At 37.3% G+C, this 24,006-nt stretch overlaps 1 protein-coding gene across 1 annotated transcript; it reads left to right on the forward strand.

Annotated features, from left to right (window-relative positions):
- The first annotated feature begins 205 nt into the window (after positions 1-205).
- Positions 206-1,494, forward strand: LOC128855606 (phospholipase A1 VesT1.02-like). Its single transcript, XM_054090639.1, has 3 exons — positions 206-255; positions 326-608; positions 691-1,494. The coding sequence occupies exons 1-3, from the start codon at positions 216-218 to the stop codon at positions 1,406-1,408; spliced, it is 1,041 nt and encodes a 346-aa protein (XP_053946614.1). The 5' UTR covers positions 206-215; the 3' UTR covers positions 1,409-1,494.
- The last annotated feature ends 22,512 nt before the right edge of the window (positions 1,495-24,006 follow it).

The following is a 24,006-nucleotide window of genomic DNA, read 5'->3' on the forward strand; positions in this document are numbered from 1 at the left end:
CTTCCCTTCTTTATTTATTTGATAAAATTTATGCAATTTTCAACGGTTAAATTCATCAAGTGGGTGTTCACTTTAGATAACTAAAATCTTTCAATTTGATTTCGCACGTGAACTAATCTAAATTTTCTTATCTAACCACCGCGCAATGACAAATTTTTAAATAAAAACCCCAGGCTATTTTGAATTTGATGTGTTTGTTTTCGATACCTTGAGCAATGAAGACTTTCTACTTGTTGACAATTTTTGCCTTAGCAGGTAGCTCTTAACTATTATAATAATAAAAGTATTATTTAGCATTAACAACAAAACGCAATTTCTTACTTAGTCACAATTTCGGCCTTCCCAGTGGAAGAAGGTCGTGAAAATGGCGAAAATGGCTGGTATATTCCGCAAGTCGATGGCTCTTTCGTCTGGATGACCACTGAAGAGGGTGAAGAACTGCTCGACGCAATGGAACAGGACCAAGGCGTGGAGGATCCTACGTACCTTACTCTTGTACCCGTCTCCTATTACTTGTACACCAGCAAAAATCCCACTACCGCACAGAAAATTTCGGCTACCAATACATCGATTTCGGAATCGAACTTCGATGCTAGCAACCCTACCAGGTATTTGCATTCATAAAAGACTTCAAAGTAACTTTTTTTTTTAAATAAACATTAACTTTACACATTGAACCATTGCTTCCAGAATTTTGATTCACGGTTGGTTGCAAGGTTACAAAGCCAGCATGAATACTGCAATTCGCGATGCTTGGCTGAGCCATGGAGATTATAACATCATCGTCGTAGATTGGGCACGCGCTCGTCTCATTGATTACGTCTCATCTGTTGTGGCTGTTAAACCCACTGGCGTGAAGGTGGCCAGTTTTATTAATTATTTAGTGCAAAACCACAGTCTCTCCCTGGACACAACCGAAGTAATCGGACACAGTTTGGGTGCTCAAATTGCCGGTTACACTGGTAAGAATACCGATGATAAGCTTCATGCTATTGTCGGTTTGGATCCCGCTCTACCACTCTTCAGCTACAGCAAACCCAACAAGCGTTTGAATAGTGATGATGCCGAGTATGTTGAGTCTATTCAGACAGACGGTGGTCAATTGGGCTTCTTGAAACCCATTGGTAAAGGTGCTTTCTACCCGAACGGTGGTAAGAAGCAACCTGGTTGTGGCTTGGATTTAACTGGCGCTTGCAGTCACGCTCGCTCTTGCACCTATTACGCTGAGGCTGTGAAAGAGAATAATTTCCACAGCATGCGTTGCGGAACCTACACAGAGGCTGTGGCGAAAGAGTGTGGCACCTCCTACAGTAGTGCGAACATGGGCGCCGTAACTAATGCTTATATGGTGACTGGAGATTACTATGTACCCGTACACAGCACTGCACCATACGGTTATGGATCTTAAATGGGTTACACTTTCAAAAAAACGCGCATAGATACATTTTTAAATAAAAAACTTGGCTAATAATTCAAAAAGTGATAATAAAAATACCTCCTAGTGTATTTCTGGCATGAAAAAGCAATGAAAAACCTTGTAAAATTATACGAATTGTGGAACAACAATATAATGCGCCCCACAAATAGGAGGAGAAGCTCTGCCAAATATCCAATAAAATGTTTGAACGCCATACATACAGGGTTTGATTGAAAAGTAATGAGCCTTATTTTTTAAGCAGTTCTATTAAATATTTTGGCTTATACAACTAATGTTCTTCAAAATAGGACCCTTGAGCGTCAATACACCGCTGGTGGCGGCCCTTCCACTGCAGGAAACATTTTTTAAACTCATCCGCCGAAATCGCGTTCAATTCGGCTGTCACAGTTTTTTGGATCGCCTCGATGGAGTTGAAACGCCTCCCCTTCAGCTTTCTTTTCAGGCGCGGGAACAAGAACAAGTCCGGAGGGGACAGGTCTGGGCTCTAGGGAGGGTGGGAAGCACCGGAACCACCATCTTGGCCAATGAAGAGGTGCAGAGGAAGGCGGTGTGCGCCACGATGTGCGCGAAGCGATGTTGACTGCACCGCTGTTGCCAGCAAACTGGGACCGGTTTCTAGTGGAAGGGGAAGGTCCAACGATCATTTTCCCCCACCAGCCGATTCGGTTGATCGCTTGGCAGACGCTCCGCGCGGGAAGGCTCATTACTTTTCAATCAAACCCTGTATAAGTATGTATGTGTATTTTTTTGACCAATTTCGATGAAAAGCTGCTGTGTATTTGAGTAGTTGAGATTCATAATTTGTGAACTGCAGCGCCGCACAATGGGCATTTTTCGACCAATTTTCTTCAATAATCCTTGAGAATCGACCGATTTTAATATTTTTTTTCTTATTAATGCTCGTAAGTGATTTTGGTAGAGATTTTTGAGGCCGGAATTTCAATTTTTTTTAATAAATCAAAACATACCCTTGAAGGGGTTACTTTCATGAAAAATTCCGAAAAACTTTGATAACCAAAAATTATATACCTAGATGTATTCAAATTCGGTTTGGCAATTTTTATTGCAGTTGTAATCAGCAACAACAACAACAATTAACGGTAATACTCGTACATCAGCGCAAGGACGCAAATTTACAACCACTCTTATGAGGGGAAATCATACGCTAAATACCTAAAAACTTGAAAAATACATTTTTTTCATGGAAACGAATATTCACGCGAAAAATTTCGAAAAATTTATATACACTTAATTCACTATTTATGCTATAGATACGTTCCCAAAAAATGCATGCAAAAAGAGAATATTAAGAAATTCAGTCATTCAAATTTGCTTCCAAAAATTGGGTTCAGTGCCAACCAGCGACTGTTTGGCCGTATTCCAAGCGACGTGAATGGTCTGCCAGCAATATTCTTTGTGTCATTTGCACTTTATATGGAAACAAGTTTGCTGAGCTGAGCTGAGCACTGACGCCAAAATGCTGAGTGCGACGAAGATATGACACTGTTGGCTCCTGGGCAACGCTCTCCCTCACTGCTTCAGCAAGTTCATTGGAACGTCTTGGTCGTGCTGAAAAAAATTCGACACCAAACCACGAATAGTATTGTCAGACGGTGCCTGTTTGCCGCGATACTTCTTGCGAAATGCGTGTTGAGTTAGAACAATAGAACGACTATTTTCGCTGCATAGCGTCACTATTTTAGCGTGTCGTTTCGGTATAAAGCGATCCATGGCTGAAATTGTACTGATTTGGCGTATCGAAAACATGTATGTTGAAGCCGATCGGTTGGTAAGTGACAAAGTTACTTAGCGTTTACACACCGACATAAAAGATACCGCACCCTGTACGTTTTTTGAGGTTGATGAGTCCTAATTCGTTGCTCATTTGTCCTTCAGAGGCCAAATTGAAGGCCAGCTCAATGGGTTTTAGAATATTTCTCTTTTATTTTTGACAAAATTTAACGAGCAGGAAATATTAAGCATATCAAATGCGAGATTTTTAGTAATATTTATTCCAAACATATGTATTTTCAAATAAGGCTGCCACGTATCTCAAACGAATTTATAAGTGTATATTTTCCCGTGGTTCCTAGGTGGAACATAGGGCCTCATATAAATATAGGTATATATAATATTTAATAATTTTTGTTAAATATGGATATCAATGAAAAACAGTACTTTTATACCAAGCACAAATAAATTTAAAATGAGATTTCCTAAAACCATTTTTTTTAATTTTGTGACTATCAAACTTTTTTTTAATATTTGTATCAATTGATAGGTATCTAAGAACACTTTATTCCATACATATGAGTCTTGAAAAAAGTGCCATTTATCTTAAAATTAATATGATTTTTTTTTAATTATGCAACCACTTACGGACATTCTGAACTCTCAACTAATAGATATACACCGTTCCGCCTACCCGAACACTAAAGTGTACATTTTGTCAAAAACATATCGGGAATCATTCATTTAATGTGTCAAAATTTTTTCTACTGGAATGTTGGCACAACTATCCTCTATAGTGACGCAGAGTTCGATCGTAGTCTCTCAAATAGCTTGTTTTTGGCATTTAATTATATCAGTCAATCTCTTTTCACTACGGATAAACATATATCGAATAAAGAATTTGTTTTAAATTTTGTGTTTTGAACAGGATTTCGTGAGCCGAATCGTTGAATATATCACAGAAAGCCTATGGCGAGTGTGCTTTATCAAAAACACGAAAACACGGGTCTACGAGTGGTATAAGGCTTTTGCAGAGGGCCGAGAAGTCGTGAATTATTTGGTCGCCCATCAACGTCTTCAGCGGATGAAAATGTCGACAAAGTCAAGGAAATGGGGCTGGAAAACCACAATTTAAATTTGAAAGAGTTAGCTCATGAGCTCAGCGTGCCTCACGAAACAATTCGCAACATTTTTCACCATCCATTGGGCATGATACGCGTGGCTGCTCGACTCGTTCCAAGGGAGTTCAACTTCTTTCAAAAAAATTCATCGGAAGAAGGTGACCGAAGAAATGCTTGAGTAAGTGAATCCGGACCCAACGTTTATCCAGCGCATCATAACAGGAGATGAGCCGTGCGTATATGAACTCAAAAACTACTGAACCGATTATTTTACAAATTAGTATATATATGTATTTCTCCACGGAGAAGGTTTGTAGAATATGCTCACTGATGCCGCTCGCCACCAGGTGGAGCTGCAGAGTAGCAACTTCTGCCCCGTTCAACCGATTGTCATAAAAATTAGTATGACAATGTAGTTTTACACGGAGGAAATTTTTATTGAAGACATATGTTTGACAATCGCTAACAAGGCACGGGTGCAACTGGGAGTGCCTGCTTCAAACCGACCTGCAAACAATCTTTTCGATCGTGATTTGTAACGAGAAACACATTATGATTTTGACGAACTGGGGTCATTCGATAGAACAAATCTTCCGCAGTTTATTCCAGAACAACGCATTGCCTTTGACAGAATTATGCGTGCAATCACAGAACAAAGCGGTGGACTGTTTTTCATACATGCGCCCGGTGGTACAGGCAAGCATTTTCTTATTTCACTAATTTTGGCAACCATACGATCACAAAATAATATTGCACTGGCTATTGCATCATCTGGAATTGCGGCAAATCTTTTGGACGGGGGCCGAACAGCGCATTCAGCATTGAACTGCCTGATGTCAATATCATCAGCCTACGCCAACAATTGTCCGCTCTTATAAAAAAATGTGCCTGAGCGATTAAGTTCTGCGGCTCGTACGATCCTCTCCAACATCAGGTTAAAGAAGTCACACGACAGCGAGTCACCCTGCCTGAAACCTTGTTTGGTATCAAACGGCTCGGAGTTGTCCTTCCCAATTCTGACGACGCTGCTGGTGTTGAGCAACGTCATCTTACATAGCCGTATTAGTTTTGCGGGGATACCAAATTCAGACATCGCGGCATACAAGTAACTCCTTTCCGTACTGTCGAATGCAGCTTTGAAGTCGACGAAAAGATGGTGTGTGTCGATTCTCCTTTCATGGGTCTTTTCTAAGATTTGGCGTATTGTGAATATTTGGTCGATGGTAGACCTTCCAGGTCTAAAGCCACACTGATAAGGTCAAATCAGTTGGTTGATGGTGGACTTCAGCCTTTCACACAATACGGTCGATAGAACCTTATAGGCGATATTTAGAAGACTAATCCCGCGGTAATTGGCACAGATTGCTGGATCTCCCTTCTTATGGATTGGGCAGAGCCCACTTAAATTCCAATCAGCAGGCATGCTTTCATCCGACCATATTTTGCATAGAAGCAGACATTTTTGACGACGGGTCTGACTGAGCGAGGTGCGTCTTTAACACCCAAAATGTCTGAACGGAATCGACGAAACCAAAATGGCGCGTAATCCACTGTTACCATATCGGTTCCATAAACACCATTCACAATTTAAGCGGCCTGGCTTGCATTTTTGCCTTTATCAAAGAAAGAAAAACTTTAAAGTGTGCTAAATTTTCTTTTTGCTGACTACCATTGTTAACACCCTGTAACTGACGACTGCATGGAACAAACAAAAAATATTAAACAATTTTGTTTAGTGAAATGTCACGTTGACAACCAGCATAAACTTTAACCAGCTACCGAGAAAACAATGGATTTCATATCGTTTGGCCGAAATTCTACTTCGACTAGATGTGCATTTTGATGTTTTGCTCTAAATTATTTGAAGAGGCATAAGAAATTTAACAAATAAGTAAAAGATGGGCTAGCGCTCTGGCGGAATACCACAACCAGTGAAGTATTTAAACTGCACGGAAACATTTAAATAAAAAATCTTTGCATTTGAATAGACACCTATCTGTCAATTTATCAAAAAATAGCACGTAATTTGAAATTCACTTACAAATTATTTACATCAAAACATTTAAATCTTAATAGCATTGCCGCATTTAAGTAAACGCGTCGACATGCTTTACGTAGAGGAGCCCATAAAAATGATTGAAGACGGCAATAAAAGGCAACGCAAAAAGGACGAATATATTTGCACACTTTTTGAAGCCGTAAATGCAACAAAATGGAGAGATTACGTGCCACGCAGCGAGTAGGGCACTTTCTTGAAAGGACTTTGCACTTTTCACCTTCGTTTAAAGCACTCTTTTAATTTTACTCTGCTCTTCCTTTTGATGTGCCTGTCATTTTCCTTGACACCTATGGATGTGTATGTAAATGGTGCGTAAGTGAGGTGGAGCGCGTGACACGAGAGGTAACGAAATATTCAGTAAATTGCAAGGACCAAAAACCGAACTACTTGGATTGTAGAAAGTGCGTAAGAAAATTGAATCGCCTGCAGGCAAATGCCATGAAGAGTTTGGTCGTTTTTTTTTCTGAGCAAAGCATACGCGTAAACGCCCTGTCGTGCTGCCTGATGTAATTTACGCCTACGCATAGCGAACACTTTTCTTGCAAATATCTGTTTTTCACATTATTATAAAATAAAATTTATATCATTATAAGCAATGGAATTTAATAAATTTTTTGAGTAATCGAATTATCTTCGAAGGCCCAAAATCCTTAAAAGCAAGCTGTTGCCGCATTTTTTGTTTCTATTTTCTTCCTCAATAAACACAAATAAACAAAATTACAAATCCACAGCTTCACTTAAGCTGGCCAATACTCGGAGCCTGCTGCTGCTCCATTCAAATTGTATGGCCACAAGTAAAGAAATGGCCAAACAAATGTTTACGTAGTCCAGTATAATTTCGTATTTTTACAAATATTTGTGTTTTTTGTTATAATTTTTTTATAGAATATTATTGCAAGTAATTCAATTTAATCAGTTTCTTAACTGTTCAAATTAGCCTCAAAACCCCAAAACTCTCAAATGCAAGCTGTTACTTTACATCTTCACTTCTCCATAAAAAACAAAAAAAAAAAACGACAGAAAAGAAAAATAACAAATAAAACACAACAGAATGGCTACAAGTGAAATCACTTTTCCCCATCCCCAATTATATTTTATCTGCTTTGGTAACCAGTAAGAAAAAGAACGAAAAGCAAACAAGGGTAACTTCCTGAGCAACTAAAGACGGCGGAAGTAATCCAAAAAAATGCCACAAAATAAACAGTTTTAATGGGAAAACGAATTTTGTTAGCTCTTTGGCTGCGGAAAATTGCCCCAAAGTTGGCGAAGGCCGGCAAAAAAATAAATAATACACAAAATACCTAAATATATTATGGTGAATAGCGGAATTTTTCTTGGTCGCAATCTATTGGATTACACAAAGGAATGAAAGCAAAAGATTGAAAAAGATGAAAAGTTGAGGTGTACCGAATAAAAAAGGACGATTGTGGGAGAAAGCTTAGTTGGAATGCACAGGGCCATTCAAGGAAGTTTTTTAAGCAGTGTTCTTTGGCAACAGCTGGCACAGTGCGATGGCGTTAGTTTTAGGGAGAAAATCTTAAGAAGAAAATTGGCAATATATTTTGTTATTTTTATTTATTTATCAAATTTGAAATTTTTCGCTATTTTTGGTCATTAGAGCTCTCAGTGTTGAATAAATAACACTGTGTGACAAAAAAAAAATTAAATACAATATATTATTATGGAGACCTAGCACAACTTGTGGCTATAGAAAAACTAAACAAAATGGTATAGGAGAAATTTCCAATAAACCCCCAAAATCTCATTTTATTCATTAACTTCGCCAATTTCCATCCGATTTCGAATTTGTGTTTTTAGTTCGAAAGAACAAAAACAAGCCTTTTTGACAGTGTGTTGACAATTTTTCTGAAATGACAACTGACGAGACTGTAGACGGAAGTATTTGGAATTTTTTTATTTTTTCTCTATTTTTTCAACTTTGACATAATTTTTCCGATATTATCCGATATTGAGGATTTTTTTTTAGTACCCTACTGTTATAGTAAATTTAATTTTGCGTCGAATGAGCTATATTTGACTGTAATTGAATAAAAAGTAATAGAGTTGTGTGAGTTTAAAAATTTTTTTTTTTGTTACTAATTTGGTATGTAGGTATAACTTACGCTAAATGGGAATAAGGACGTGTTTTGATGCGTTATTATAGATACGTAATATTAATTGGAGTATATATGTACTGTACTGCATACAACAGAACAGCTTAAAACTTACGAAAATATCTGACATATTATCACACTTTTTTTTTCAATAGAAATATGAAAAAGCTCCCAAGTGTACCAAAGTTCACAGTGTACATTGATTAACAAAAGAAGTTTGTTATTATAATTTAACCTTATTAAAACGTCAGAGTTTTATTGTTTGTTTCATTGAAATTCAAGAGATATAAATCAAATTCGAATTTCTCAATATTCTCCGATGATGTGGCATCATCAGCCTTATCATAAACCAGATGATTGTTATTTTTATAAAACGGACGTAAACGGTCATCATTATAAGGCTCGAAAGCACATAAAGTATGCTGATGTTGCAACTGTTAAGAACCCCGTAGTCTTGGACGATATGATTGACTCAACTGCACGAACTGAAGGAAGTTCAACTCATTGCTGATGATGATCAAACTGATAACAATAAACCTGATGATGAAGAGTACTTTCCGTCTGGTTCTAAGTCTTCAGAACGACACATTGTATCAAATTCAGATTTTCAGGGTCTTTCTCGTGATTTACTTCTATCGGGAAGACAATCTGAAACGCTCCCTTCTCGATTTAAGCAATGGAATTTAGTTGATGACGACTTCAGATGAATGATGATGATCGAATTTCTTACAGAGAAGTATTCGAAACTGATGAAGAGAATGACAAATGTACCGAACCATACTAAACTCCAAAGGGCCGTTTCCAATGGCCATAAAACGAGGGGGTGTATTGGAAATTTCTCCTATACCATTTTTTTAGTTTTACTATACCTACAAGTTGTACTAGGTCTCCATAAAAGTATAAAATCACTGTCGCACAGTGTAATTTAATAGAAAACCGGCAAAATACAAAAAAACATGACTCATGTTTATTATTATTATTATTTTTTTTTTTCAGAAATATTCATCATTTCCTGCCCATGCAATTGAACTTATTGCTGCAGCCAAGTAAATCATTGAAAATAGTCAAGAAAATCAGCTGGAACTTCATCAACGGATTGTGATATAAAGATATTTTTTTTATTGAAATGTTATAGTTTTTTATTTACATTCCATAAAGATTACACCTAGTATAAAACTAAAAAGTAATTTTCATTTCACAATTTGAAGTAGCTTAAACAATATTGGCAACTAAGTCTTGAGGTTTCTTTCTTTTTAATCTTCTTTTTACAGTTGCTTCATCGCTTAGTATGGAAGCTTCTGCGTTAATGTGTTTTTTTTTAATTTTTCAGCATGCTTAACTGCACAGAGATTGGCTGTGTCTGAGACGGTTTTTATATTTAAATCCTTTGTTCAGATCTTCATTACTTACGTACCGGGGTGCTTTAACGATTTCCCTGATTACTCTATTTTGGAGGCGCTGTATAATGTCGATGTTGGTCTTTGCAGTACATCCCCATAATTGAAGACCATAGGTCCACACCGGCTTTAGCACTTGGTTGTAAATGAGGAGTTTATTTCTAGTTGATAGCTCAGAGTTTCTGCCAATTAGCCATTGGAGTTTTTGCGTCTTTAGATTCAGCTCAGCAGCTTTGATTTTCACGTGCTCATTCCACTTGAGCTTTACATCTAAAGTCATGCCTAGATACTTTGCACTATTAGCATTTGGCACTATTGCTGACAAAATATGAACTGGTTTGTAGATAATTTTTTTATTAGTAAAATCCACGTGAACTGACTTGGTTTCATTTAGCTTTATGTTCCAATTTTCAGTCCATGTGACTACTTTGTCAATGGACTTCTTCAATGGACTTTCTGGATGGATTCGTTTTCAGTTGATCCAACAGCTAAGATGCATGTATCGTCAGCGAATGTAGCTACTTTGCACATTGTCGGTACTGGCAGGTCTGCGGTACAGTACTGGGTCGAGTATGCTGCCTTGTGGTACTCCGGCCAATATTTGTCTTATTTCCGAATACGTCTGCTTTGCTTTACTCTAAAGTACCTATTTGTTATATACGATCCCAAAATGTCAGTGAACTGCAATGGAAGAAGGGCTTTTAATTTACAAAGTAGTCCTTCGTGCCATACTTTATCAAATGCCTGGGCAGCGTCAAGGAATATTGCTGAGCAGACTTTATTACTCTCTAGCGCGTCTTCTATTGTATGTGTTATCCTGTGTATTTGTTCGACGGTAGAGTGTTTTTCACGGAAGCCAAACTGATGTGAGGGTATGATGTTTCTACATGCAATTATAGATTTTAAGCGTTTGGAGAACAGCTTTTCGAATAGTTTACCCATCACTGGAAGCAGAGCGATTGGCCGGTAAGATATATATAATAGGTTATATATATGAATAGGTTAGCAATGCTGCTGTAATGGATATTGACGGTATGTGGCTTCAACAAGGCGGGACCACACGACTTCTGGCTGGGGCCTTGATTCTAAGACGCGTTTCATAATCATAAGACACCCCTAATCTTACGAATTATTTTAATTTATAGATTTCAGAGGAAAGTAATAATTTTACACATCGATTAAAGTAATACAAGGTATATGTTTTATTACAGGTTTTAGAACTTTTTTTAATACATAACGAACATTTTCAGCAAAAACGTATTTCCAAGCGTTTCAAAATGATAAGACTCTGTATAATTAAGGCGGGCCTCTTATCAGTGGTTTCAAAAAAACGTGTTTTTTCTCAATTTTTTTGGAGGCAAAACAAACGACACACTGGAATAATCTTTTGCATTTATCTGAAGGAGTAATAAACAACTTTTTAACATAAATAAAAAACAAAATGGCGGGCATAAGAAGGATCTCGCACAGCTTCCCGTTGCGCGCTATTAAAACGGCGTGTAAGATTGCGGTCGTAGTTTTCACCTGAAACACAAAAGAAAAATATTGTCTTATTCAGAAGGTTTTCCCGCATATAATAGACTACTCTTGTATAAAAATATGAAAAAATTAACACACAATTAATTATTGAAAAAAAGTGTTTTTTTTCGCTATTTTTTTCAAGAAAGGTGTTAAATAACATTAAAAAATGCATTTTTTTCTATTGTCTTAGTTAATTAGTTGCGCATTTTAATTATCTTTAAATAGATTATCGGCTTGAAACGATAACTTTCGTCGTTTTTTTTTAATCTTACACGCCATTTTCAAAAACATGGTTTTGAGAAAACGTTTTCCAAAGATTTCAGAAGGTTGACAGTATTCCCACACGACTGTGTACCGTACACAGGCCTGTAACTCCGAAATCACTTTGAATTCCGCTATAAAATTTTGAGTATATATTCTTCTATAATATATCTATCGTTTGCAGTAAAAAAATCTCGAGTTTTTGAAGCCGACTGATAAAAGGCCTTCCTTAAAGTGATCATTTCAAAAAAGAATACTTTTTTCGGATTTTTTTTTTCTGCTGTCTAGAATATTTTAGTACTCTATGGACGCACCATTTGCTTTAGCGACACCAAATAACCTTTTTTTCATCGATTCTGCTAACTTTTTAAGTAAATTTACATTTAGAGAAGCCTATTTTGCCTTAATTACCGCTTTAAGCTCTTTGGTGTTGTCAAATTGGCGATTTTTTGGCGTAAACCCCAAATGTTTTCTATTGGGTTTAGATCCGGAGAACACGCCGGCCAGTCCATAGTTTTTATGGAATAATCGGTCAAATACTGCCTCGTTTCCCTGCTTACGTGGATTCGGGCGTTGTCTTGCTGAAAGCGATTATCCTGAATAAAAGGAAGGATAATATTTTTCACAATTTTTTTGTAGTCCCCACTATTCATTCGCGTTGATGTAAACTGTATATCAAGAGTTGCTTTCGATGTAAATGCAAAATAACAGGGGACTCTTTCGCAAATCTCTCCATCGGGTCCATCAAGGTATGGAACCTTGATCCGAAAATGAAACCTTTTTAAAAAATAATATGAAACTGGGCAACCTTAAAAATATTCCAAATATATTACTGTGTCTCAGTTGGTGTCTAAGTGTTTTTCTGCAAACTGAAGACGCACCAGCTTGCGCCGTGGCAAAAGGTGTGGTCCTTTTGTTATTTTTAATATTATAATTTTAAATTTGTTTTTGAAACCTTCTTTTGAACAACAGCGGCCAAGTTGGCACAAGACTTAGTCGAGTTAGAAGCTTTTCTTATGAGTGATCGCTGTTCTCGACTTGATAGTGATAATTTTCTTCCAACGGGCTTCAAAATGTTGTAATTCTCAGGACTCCGTCAAAAATTCCGGATAACTCAACTACTTCTGCCTGCTTTTTTTTTGCAATTAATTTGATTTACAAGCCTGAATCCCTTTAGGCCAAACTTTTTCCACACTCCTCTTGTGATAATATTGAATCCCTCGGCATTTTAGGTTAAATTGCATAAAATTATAATTAAAGTACTCCAAAACAACAATCAACACCTTCTATCTCTTCAGAAGCTTATTTTCGACTGGTGTGTTTTATCATTATGAAACACCGAAAAGACTAGCAAAAGTGCAGCTTCTTGGCAAAAGACAAGGGTTCTACAAAATAGAGGAAGCTTTCGCACCAGAAACAATTGATGGAAGTCTTAAGTCTATAACTGTTAAAATGACGCCAAATAAAAGCTACTCCGAAAGTAAATGCGAGCTTATGGCAGTTCAAAAATTGCATACCAAAGGTGTCTTATGATTATGAACCGTACCTTAGTACCTTATACAAGCAGTTTGCTTCAAGCTCTTCTTGGGAATGGTCTCTTTCATAGTGGCCTAGATTTAACTCCCAAATTCAGATGGAACAGGACCTGCTGCCACTCTAGCAATATTGCCTGTACTTGTGCGGAGAATGTTTAAGCTGCTACAACAACAACAACCAAAACTCTTTTTGTGGCCAACTTGGAACCTATATTAGGTTGAGGGAAATATAACTCATGGAAGAAACAAGAATCGACAAAACAATTCTTTAGTGTGAAATGTCACCTTGACAACGAACATACACATAAACTTTAATTGTTTGATTGATTCTTTATGAGATATCGATCACGACAGCAATCAACCGAGAAAATAATGGATTTTTTCCCCCCAAACTAACATTATTATTATGAGGAGATTTGGTACTTCGACCTCAAACCCTATTTTACCCTATTTATGGATACAAAGTATTTCTCTGAGCCAAACATTGTAGCGTGTAGGTATACGAGGTGTGCTCAAAAAGTATCGCGAATTGTGAATTTCCGCAGGTTACGTATATTTGAATTTCGATTTTTTTGTGGCGATATGTTGGTACTCATGTCTCTCACTCATGCCGATGAGTTCGGCCATGTTGAATGTTCAGTTAATTGTTGACAGCTGCCGAGAAGATGTGAACGACGAAAAGCGTGCCGGACGCCCGAGCACTTCAACCACAGACGAAACAATTGATGACGAAAGAAAATGGCCAATCGTCGAATCACCGTTAGAGATTTGGGTATGAGATGTTAAGCTCTGTCCGCGACGACCCAAATTTGCTCCAGAGCGTCCTAACTGGTGACGAATCGTGGGTTCATGGTTATGACGTGGAAACCCAATCTTCTCAATGGAATCGAACCAAGACCGAAAAAAGCGCGCTAAGCTCAGTCGAATGTAAAAGTTTTGCTTACCATTTTCTTCGATTGCAGGGGCGTTGTGCATCATGAGTTCTTGTCATAGGAATATTACCTGCAAGTTATGCGCAATTTGTGCGAAGCGATCCGTCAGAAACGCCCGGATTTGTGGAAGAACAAAAATTGGTTATCGATACGATAACGCCCCTGCTCACACATCCTTGCTTGTGTCGCGACTTTTTGTCCAAAAAAAACACACTAATGATGCCACAGCCACCGTATTCCACAGATCTGGCCCCCTGTGACTTTTTCTTGTTCCCGAAACTGAAGAGGCCCATAAAAGGACGACGCTACGCTACGATTGCCGAGATAAAGACTTCGATGACAGAGGAGCTGAACAAGATAAAAAATGATTTTTTGAAGGGCTTGGAAGATTGGAAATAACGTTGGCACAAGTGCATAATATCTCATGGGAATTACTTTGAAGGGGCAAAATAAATATTAATGAATAAATAAATAAATTTTTCAAAAACATAAAATTCGCGATACTTTCTGAACTCACCTCGTATGAAGAATATCATTTATTGCAGTTACTTAAAAATCTTTAGAGAACGGAAAACAGCTACAAACAAAGTGATTTGTCTAGTAATTTTGGATCGATAAACATAAAAAAGATGCGATTTTTTTTTTTTTCAAAATTCAAAATTCAGAATTTCATTAATTTTTCTACTCTTTTCGACAAATATAAAAATAATAAAAAATAAGCATATATTCCAAAATTAAGTTTAATGTGAATTTAATCAAGAAACTGGCAAAACTGGCACTTAAGAGACCCTGTACTTACAGACGGATAGAAAATTTCTTAAGTACAACTAACTAATGCAAATGGCTAAACCTAAATATAAAAGTCCTTCAACTTACAGCAGGCACGATTTTTTATGCCTTCGGACGGCATTTAAAAAGGCCGCAGTTAGTGTAAATTTTGAGGCTGTATTATTCTATCATAATTTTATATATGGAAAAGGTATTTATTTAGGTGCATTTATATTTTATATTTGTCCGCGGTTGCTTTCGAATTTTGTGGTATGATTTGATTCTCTTGATGTCGTGGGATTGATAGAGGGATTTACAGTCTTATGGGCTCTTCGTGCAGATAATTGTTTCAAATTTTATATTAAAATTAATAATGAGATTGTTCTTGATTTTTCGCCTTCAATAGTTGCTTTTTTAAATACTTTGAATTCTATATTATAGTTGTTCTTAAAAATAAGTAATAGATTAATAGTTTAATCTAAGGTACTTTTGTACTATAGTCCGTAAGGATAGAAATTCATAGGCTTCAATATGTAAATAAATAAAAGTAAAAGAGGTGTCGCTGCTGATACTATTTCTGTGTTTGCTCTAATAATGTACTGGTGATTTGAAGGTGTATATGTGGGGTCTCGATCGCAGTAGTTGACGTTCGTGTGAAGCGTAAAGATGTCTGCGTTCGTCCCAAAAAAAACCCCATTTGCGGGAAGTCATGCTTCATTATCACCTTTTAAAAAAAGTGCAGCTGAAACGTGTCGTATGTTGATCAACATTTACGGTAATCACGCTCCATCAAATACAATTTGTAAAGAGTGGTTTCGACGCTTCCAAAGTAACAATTTCGACGTGAGTGATAAAGATCGCAAAAGGGCACCGGAAAAGGTCGAAGAAGCTCAACTACAACAATTATTGGATGAAGACGCATGACGAACCCTTGCTGATTTGCCTAAAGAGTTGGCTGTTGACAGGTCAACCGACGGTAAACGTTTGTACGCTATGGGAATGGTCCAGAAAGCAGGAAACTGGGTGGCATCAATGGAAAGATCAAATGAAGGGGAGGGATATCGAGAGACGTCTGGCTTCTTGAACGGCAGAAAGCGTCGAAAATGTTGGAGCCTGCCATGTGAACCAGGTTCATCGACAGCGAAAAAATATATTCATGCTTCAAAGGTTATGTTGTCAGAACTTTTTGTCCTTTGTCCGGTACTTTTTGACAAAGACATTTGATGCAGCGCCAAGGTCAGGAGTATTTTCAAATATAACGTTATCTCCAGCGCCTGAGTCAATTTCGAAAGCATATGAGAAGCCGCTCAAATCGCATATAGAAAAACGTTGTGTTCCTCATTTAAGAAGTTTAGCTGGCATACATTTGGATACCGATAGACTGACGAATGCGAATAAATTCTTGAAGTTCAGCTCCATTTGTTACGAACCGTGCTTCGACACCTTTTTGAGGAGCATACCAATTCATTTGCTCGGCCAAGGACCCGTTCATTAAGAAACTCATCTCCCGAGAAATATTTGAACAAAAGGCGTCTTCAATACTTTAAATTCTGTTGACATTCCCCTGTTACCTTGGAATACGACCACATTCGCATGGAGACGCAAACGCTTCTTCTTCCAAGTAATTGATTTGAGATGGGGTGAATTATTTGTTAATTCATTTGAATTACTAACAAAAACGCCACTCATTGGAACAGCAGCACTGCCATTCTCAAATCCACGCTCCGGGCAAGGTTCACATTGGCGTTTGCTTGATTGCGACCGAAGAGCAACAGAAGTATCAGATGAAGTTAGATGAATTGGATCAAAAGCGGCTACAATTGTTTCCTCCCTCTGATGAACGATGAAAAATTGTGAAAGGTTGCCAATTCTAAGCCTGTCAGTCTTCGAAAGATGAAACAGTTTAGATATGGTTGCTGGTTCTGGGAAGAGCAGGATGGTGAAAGAGAAAGTATCTTCTAGCAAGGAATATTTATTGCAGCAGTTAAAAGCGCACTTCCAAAGGTAATTTGAAAGAGTATTTGCGCTTTGACTTGCACAAAGAGAATCGAAAAAAGCGAGAACACAGTATTGTTACACTGAAGGAAAGTGTTCGGCCAAATGAGATAATCCGCAATTTATTTTCACGAGCATTTCGAACATATAATTCCATTCGTACTGTACTTAGTACAAAACTCTCCTTTACTATAATTTAGTCAGTAAGTAATATTTAAAGTCAAGGCAAATTAACGAAAAAAATAAAAAAATTCATTTGACTGCACGCGACTGCCTGCCAGGCACTACTAGGTTGTTCAATAAGTTTTGCGGTTCGAGGGAGTGAGAGAGAAAGTTGCTACTAGTCTACATTTTTTATTACACTTTTCATATGAACGCATTCATATGCATTTCCATCTCTTAATGCATTCTTCGCTTACAAGCCATATAGTATCGACGTATCACAGTATTTTTTACAATGAAACAAAAAAATCAAGTATCGTACAGTGATTGAATTTTTATTTTTGGAAGGTTCAGAAGTAAAAGAAACTTATGAGTGAATGTTGAAAGTGGTTAAGAGCTTATCATCATCAATTAGTATAGTAGAAAGATGGGTTGCTGAGCTTAAACTTAGTCGTACAAGCTCTGAATGCGATCCACGTCAAGGACATCCAAAAACAGCAACAACACGGGAAATCGTAGAAAAAATACCAGAATTCGCACTGGAAAATCGTCGAGTGGCTGAAAGAGATTTAGAAGAAGCCATAAGCATCTCATTGGGCAGTGTAAGCAATGTTTTGACTGAAGTATTGGGTTTCAGAAAGCTAGCAGAAATCACACTGTGTGCTGCATTCGCCAACAATGGAACAGAAACGCATTCGAGTGCGACTTTTTCAGCAATATTTAGAGCATTTTCGAAAAGATAAAGTGGATTTTGTGTATTGTTTTATCACTATGGTTGAGATTTGGGTATTTTACTATGATGCCGAATCAAAACAAGAGCCTAAAAAGTGGTGTGAACTTGGTGCTTCGACTCTGAAACGAGTTGTGACGAGAAAGTGTGTCAGGTATTGTGAGGAGAAAGTACTGAAAGGTGTCTGTATTTTGGGATGCGAAAGAAATTTTATTTATAGACTACTTGCAAACTGGTAAAATTCTATTATTCTAACCTTTTAGACCAGCTGTAGGAAAAACTTCGTGCAAAAATACCCTATTGCAAAAGAATACCCAGTTTGCAAAAGAAAAAAAAATATTTTTCATCATAGCAATGCACCGCGTGACGGTGCCTAAAATCTATAAATTAAAGTTAGAATTGTTGGATCATGCACCGTATTCATCGAATTTGGCTCTTAGCTACTTCTATCTCTTTCTAGACCTAAAAAATGCATGCGTGGAAAGGGTTTTCCACCAAATCATGATATCAGAATAGCTGTGGGTACATACAATATTTTGCTGGTCTTCCAGATTCTTACTACAGCGAAAATTTGTTTTACTTATCGAACCGGAAAACTTCTTGAACAACCTCGTAATATTGTTGATTGTTGCTCATAATTGCTGTGTAAGGCTGCTTATTTGTTTTGCTGCTGCAAATTCCTGCTGCTCAGTGTGACAGCTGTCTCATTTTTAAGCCATTACTTTCGCATTTTCAGTTATTTTATATAAATACGTATGCATGAAGAAGTGTGTGAAAGTATGTGCGTTTCGTTTCATTACTCATTATCAAACATCTGCCTTCACACGAATTCAATAAGAAAATTATTCACTAAAATGACTCGCAGAAATTAAAAAAAAGTCAATAAATTTAGCCGGTATATAGAGAGCAAATACTGCATACATGCGTCTCTGCTGCGCCATATTGATATTTGGCTGCCTTACACATACATTTTTTTATTTTTCACAATTCTCTATATCGTAATTAGCTTTGTGATCGATAGAAATCAATGCCCAGTGGTACTTATTGCGCAACCAAGTCCCTCCAAAGTCGAACTTTTCATTTTAATTTCTGAACCTTTTTCGTAGCTGCTACCATTTAAATGTATATCAACCAAATGCCTCCTTGATGGCAAAATGTTAAGGCCGATAGACTGCCTTACTCTGTATATTACAAATTAGCTTGCGACAGGATGGTGAGCGACCAGTAATGGCGCTCACGTATTTTATGCGCGGATGCTTATTAAAAATTTAAAAATATCATTTCAATAATTAAGTGACCTAAACAACGCTATCGAATTTTTGTAGCCACTTTCAATATCTATTTACGCAATACATCTGGCCTTTGCACGAATATCATACAGCGCAGGTCACGTATACGCCACGGCTAACGCATTAGTGCTAATAAACACAAGCATTGGGAAAATTTTTTATGGAGAATTCGAAATTGGGCTTATTACGTGTCAGTTACAGAAAGTTATTTTAATACTTCAAGTGTGAGAAGCATCAAAGCAGCAAGAACTTTAGCGAAAAGAAACAATAATATACTTAGTGGTTTAGCTGCAAATGACGGGAAAGAAAGCAGCAAACGCGATTGAATTTCGAATTTGAACAGCAGCAGAAAAACTTACAAAAAGTTACAAATATTATAAGAACTTTTAAGTATAATTAAGATTGTGGTCACGCGCACCTCTATGTGAATAATAACTTTTTATATAAATTAGATACAATTTGAATAGGAATGCAAGAACTTGGACTGAGTGAGGAAACTGTATTTCATTTGCATATTGTGAGGTAGTCATTTCTTTGTGTTTTTTGTTGTTGTTTTTTTTGTGCTTAATTAGGTGTAGAAATGTGTAACAAAATAAGTGAAATGATTTTTGGGAAAAAAATTCTTCATGAAAAAGTTTACTACTGGTCAACTACTACCCCCGTTTTTCAAAATGTCGTAAGAATCGACCAAACCAAAGTTGTTTTAATTAATCTTTTATTAGATCTACGGTTACAGAACCTTAGAGACGATGACGAAATAGAAGTATGAAATAAAGATACTGCTTATAAATAAAACCTAAATGTAATTATCAGATTAGTTTTCATTTGAATATTTAATATATAAAATTACTGGTATTTCTTAGGGACAAGAGATACACAACCGGCTTGCCTACCATCCAAATCCTCGGGCGTCAAACCTATCACACCAACCAACGTCCCACGCAGACTTAAAACTTTTATACCTACTGATTTGGAATGTACACTTTAAAGGAGATCTTAAAAATGTCGTCTTTTCAAATTTGTTATGAAATGTAATACTGAATGTTATTTTAAGGATTTCATACATGGAAATAAAAAAATAAAAAATAAAAAATACAAACTTAAGTAAATTTTAGTAAAATCTTCCTCAAAAGGGTAATAGAAACTCACAGTACAGAGGGTCAAGCGAAAATTTACAAGATTTTATAAATTCTCTTTTTTATTTTATTATACAATACACCAAAAGTGCTCTGATTATAATTGCATGAGAAAGATAATTAGTTTTTAACATAAGGAGATAAAATAGCATTTGAAATTCAAAAGCCTTTCTGCATATATCAAAACTTAGTTCAGATCAGTCAATGGAACCACTGATAAGTGTCCTTAAAAGAATAAGAGGAAAATGGCTGTTCAAATTTTATCGGTTGAAGTGCAAATTGAATGAACTTATTTTGCACCCTTTCTATACCGAAAGCATGAAAATTATAAGAAGTGAAATTGACGTGAATTGGCCAACTACGGATCAGCAGTTACCACAGGGACCAGCGATAAATAATCGGAATCAGTTCCCACGTAAAGCACGGTCCTCGCACTTTTCCAAATTTACCAACTTTCTCTGTTTCTAAAAACAAACCAAAAAACAAAAAAAGAAAAACCATTTCTCCAGTTCCATTCCTCAACCCCAAAAACCTCTCCTTTCCATCCTTACTCCCGCACAATATTCTGCGAATTATTTGCATCGAGGCTGCTAAAACAAATAAAAACGCACAGTTACATATTGCATCAAGTGGCGCCAGCATGAGGAAGTGGGCAGCCACGGTAATAGCGCAGACACACGACATTTAGCGAAGTCCCCAACCATCTGTGTGATCCTTTTGCCAGAAAAATGTGAAACACAGATGGCGCTCGAAGCAGTAAGAAGGCGTTATTCCTAAGCAACGACAGGTGGGCATTCTCACTACTTAGGACTGGTAGCGGCAGGCGAATCACCTGTCAGAAATCCAAACAGATTATCGAAACCAACACAAGGCTGAGTCTTGTCGAGGCCCTATGCTCCCGAGAATAGTGAACAAAGACAGAAAAAAACAAAGTTCTGCAGGAATCATGAAGTAGATCAGTGATTATGTATGCAATTTACATAAAGAGCGATGGTCCGGTCTTGAACGTTGCAGAGCTGAAAAGAGCTTTGTGAGAAGTCCGAACAGAAAACTGTTAAATTTTCTACTAAAACTTGGTAGGAAAGATGTTCGGTTGATTGTTGGTATTATTACAGCACACATCCCATTGGCATATAACCACCATTGGAATCAATGAGGACCTGATTTAATTATCTTGCTTAGAGGAGTCGAACAGCACTGAACATTTTCTCTGTAAGTATCCTGTCTGTGCTGGAGGAAGACTACGAATTTGGGGTTCCGATGTCATTAGAATAAGTAAAATTCGTTCAAACTGGAGGATATTTTCAGATTTGTCAAAGAATCCGGAACATTCTCACAAGACTAGCCATCTCTGTCTCTATCTCCATTCTATCCTATACCTCTGTCTCTCTGTCCCTTCCCTAATTTGCCCATTTACTATAAACCCTTTTACCTTTCAGAGCTTTGAATAAAACGGTTTTTTTAGCCTGAGGGTTTTAGGAGCTACTATTCTCTCGGTGGTCGCCGTAGCCGAGTGGGTTGGTGAGTGACTACCATTCGGAATTCAGAAAGAACGTAGGTTCAAATCTCGGTAAAAGACCAAAATTTAGAAAAGGTTGTTTGTAATAGCGGTCGCCTTCCGCAGGCAATGGCAAATCTCCGAGTGTATTTCCGCCATGAAAAAAGCTTCTCTTAAAAAATATCTGCCGTTCGGAGTCGGCTTAAAACAGGAGGTCTCTCTATTTGTGGAACAACATCAAGGCTCACACCACAAATAGGAGGATGAGCTCGGCCAAACACCCAAAAAGGGTGTGTGCTTTGGGTAAAATTATTAAGCGGACGAAGTTTCGAAACATGCATTGAGTTTTTTGGTTAAAAAGGCTTATTCAGATAATTGAGATGGGTGGAATAACTAAATGCTACTATTTTAAATTTTACCGCAGATCCACCCAGCCCCATGTAAGCAACACCGAAAACTAAAAATTCGACTTTTTTCCGATGGCCGCCTGGCCATCAGTGCAAATGTCAAGCAAGACATCATCTGCAAACATCGCACCACACTGTACTAGTGTCGCGGGTCTCATTATTACCATCAGTTCAGTCTGAAATACACTAAAATAGCCGAAAACTGAAGGAGATCCCCAGATATTCGGAACATGCACTTCCACCCACCCTGCCTTCAAGCTTTGAGCTGTTTATGTATACATGGATGGACTCGCCTTGCCGACTCTTCCCTTTAAGGTAAGAAGGTCGTGAACATTACAATGGCAAGTGTAGGTGGCAGTGCATAGTTCACCAGTCCGAGAAGCCCTGAAGTACCAGTTAGGTTCCTACCGTAACCAGTGTCTTTGTTTGACCACTTATGGTACTTAAGGTGCTCAATCTTATAACGGCACTGAAGCAGATAAGTATTTAGATATTTTTACCTCCTTAATCGTTTGAGTATCGTAGTTAGGAACTTTTCTGATTTTTGCTTTGCGCACTTTCATGGCTTTTAAGGAACAAACTTCACAATGATTTAAGTTCATTTCAGTTACTTTGAGCATGAATTTGGCCCATGCGTAGTTTGTTACGTTTAACTCGGAATGTTGGTGTATAAATAGGTGTACACACGTAGGTACAAGAAGTATCTGCCTTAAATAAACACACAAAAAAACCATATGGCGCATCGGTTTAGTAAATATTATCCGCAACTGAAACCTCCCATGCATACGTATGCTTACATACATAAATACGTTTATAACTATATGAAAACTATTTCATGGAGTGAAAAGCTAAAGGCGGGATAAAACGCATTAGTCAAATGGAAATCAGTAAATAAATAAAACAAACAAAGGCAATGCAAAGAATCATGTAGCAGCTGGTCAAAGACGCTTAAAGATGTAATATTTCAATATTTGGTGGTAGGCATATCAGTTGAAGTGGCAGGAGTACTACATAATTTACTACTTGCAACCCAGCAGGCAAACCTGCTAGTTTCGAGTTTACTTACTATCAGATATGATTATCATAATGGGCATCCAGACCTAAGAGTGCCACTCTACACCCTTATGGAAAGAGGTATCCACCGTTACCTACTAACAGTCTGCTTTGCAACGGAAGTGTTTGGTTTCTCTCCTACCTTTTTCAAATGACAGCAACTGGTACTTTCAACATGGGAATGCCCCACAAAATGTTAATTGGCTACTCATGCATCAGCATCACACCAATCAGTAAACTACACAGCCTCGAAACAATATTTTACAGCAGATATTGGATTATTTCATAATAGGCACAGAAAATGTTAGTCCAATTTGTGACCAAAGTCACCATTTTTAGACCACTTGAAATTTTTTGATTAAGTTTTCTTCTTTTCAAAGTGAAACTTCTTATGCGTCGATGGACGAGCGAGAATGGAGAGTAAAATTTCAAGGTCATGCAACGTTTTGGGCATTTTCGTTCCGCGAGAGAGGAAAAAGATATAACGTAGAAGAAAAGGAGAGAGAGAACTATACTTTATATATAATTTAGATACACTTTACACTATTTTTATTATTATTTTAACTCAAGTTACGTAATCAATGAAAAAAGAAAAAAAAAATGTTTAGAGTACAGAAATTTTATTGTCAAAAGTAATAATTACCTACATTTAGGTATGTAATAAATGAACTCTTCGAGGTACTGAAAAAAACTCTTTCAAAATTATTTGCGGATCGATTTTGACATCGCGATGTACATTGAGTGAGAGTAAGCCGTTCAGGCGATCTTCAGACATTGTTGATCTCAAATACGTTTTCGTCGTCGCAAAGTTGAGAAGGATCGTTCATTCGTCGCTGTTGTCACTGGCAAAACTGCCATC

The sequence above is a fragment of the Anastrepha ludens genome, chromosome 2 (genome assembly GCF_028408465.1).
Source record: "Anastrepha ludens isolate Willacy chromosome 2, idAnaLude1.1, whole genome shotgun sequence".
NCBI classification, from domain to species: Eukaryota; Metazoa; Arthropoda; class Insecta; order Diptera; family Tephritidae; genus Anastrepha; species Anastrepha ludens.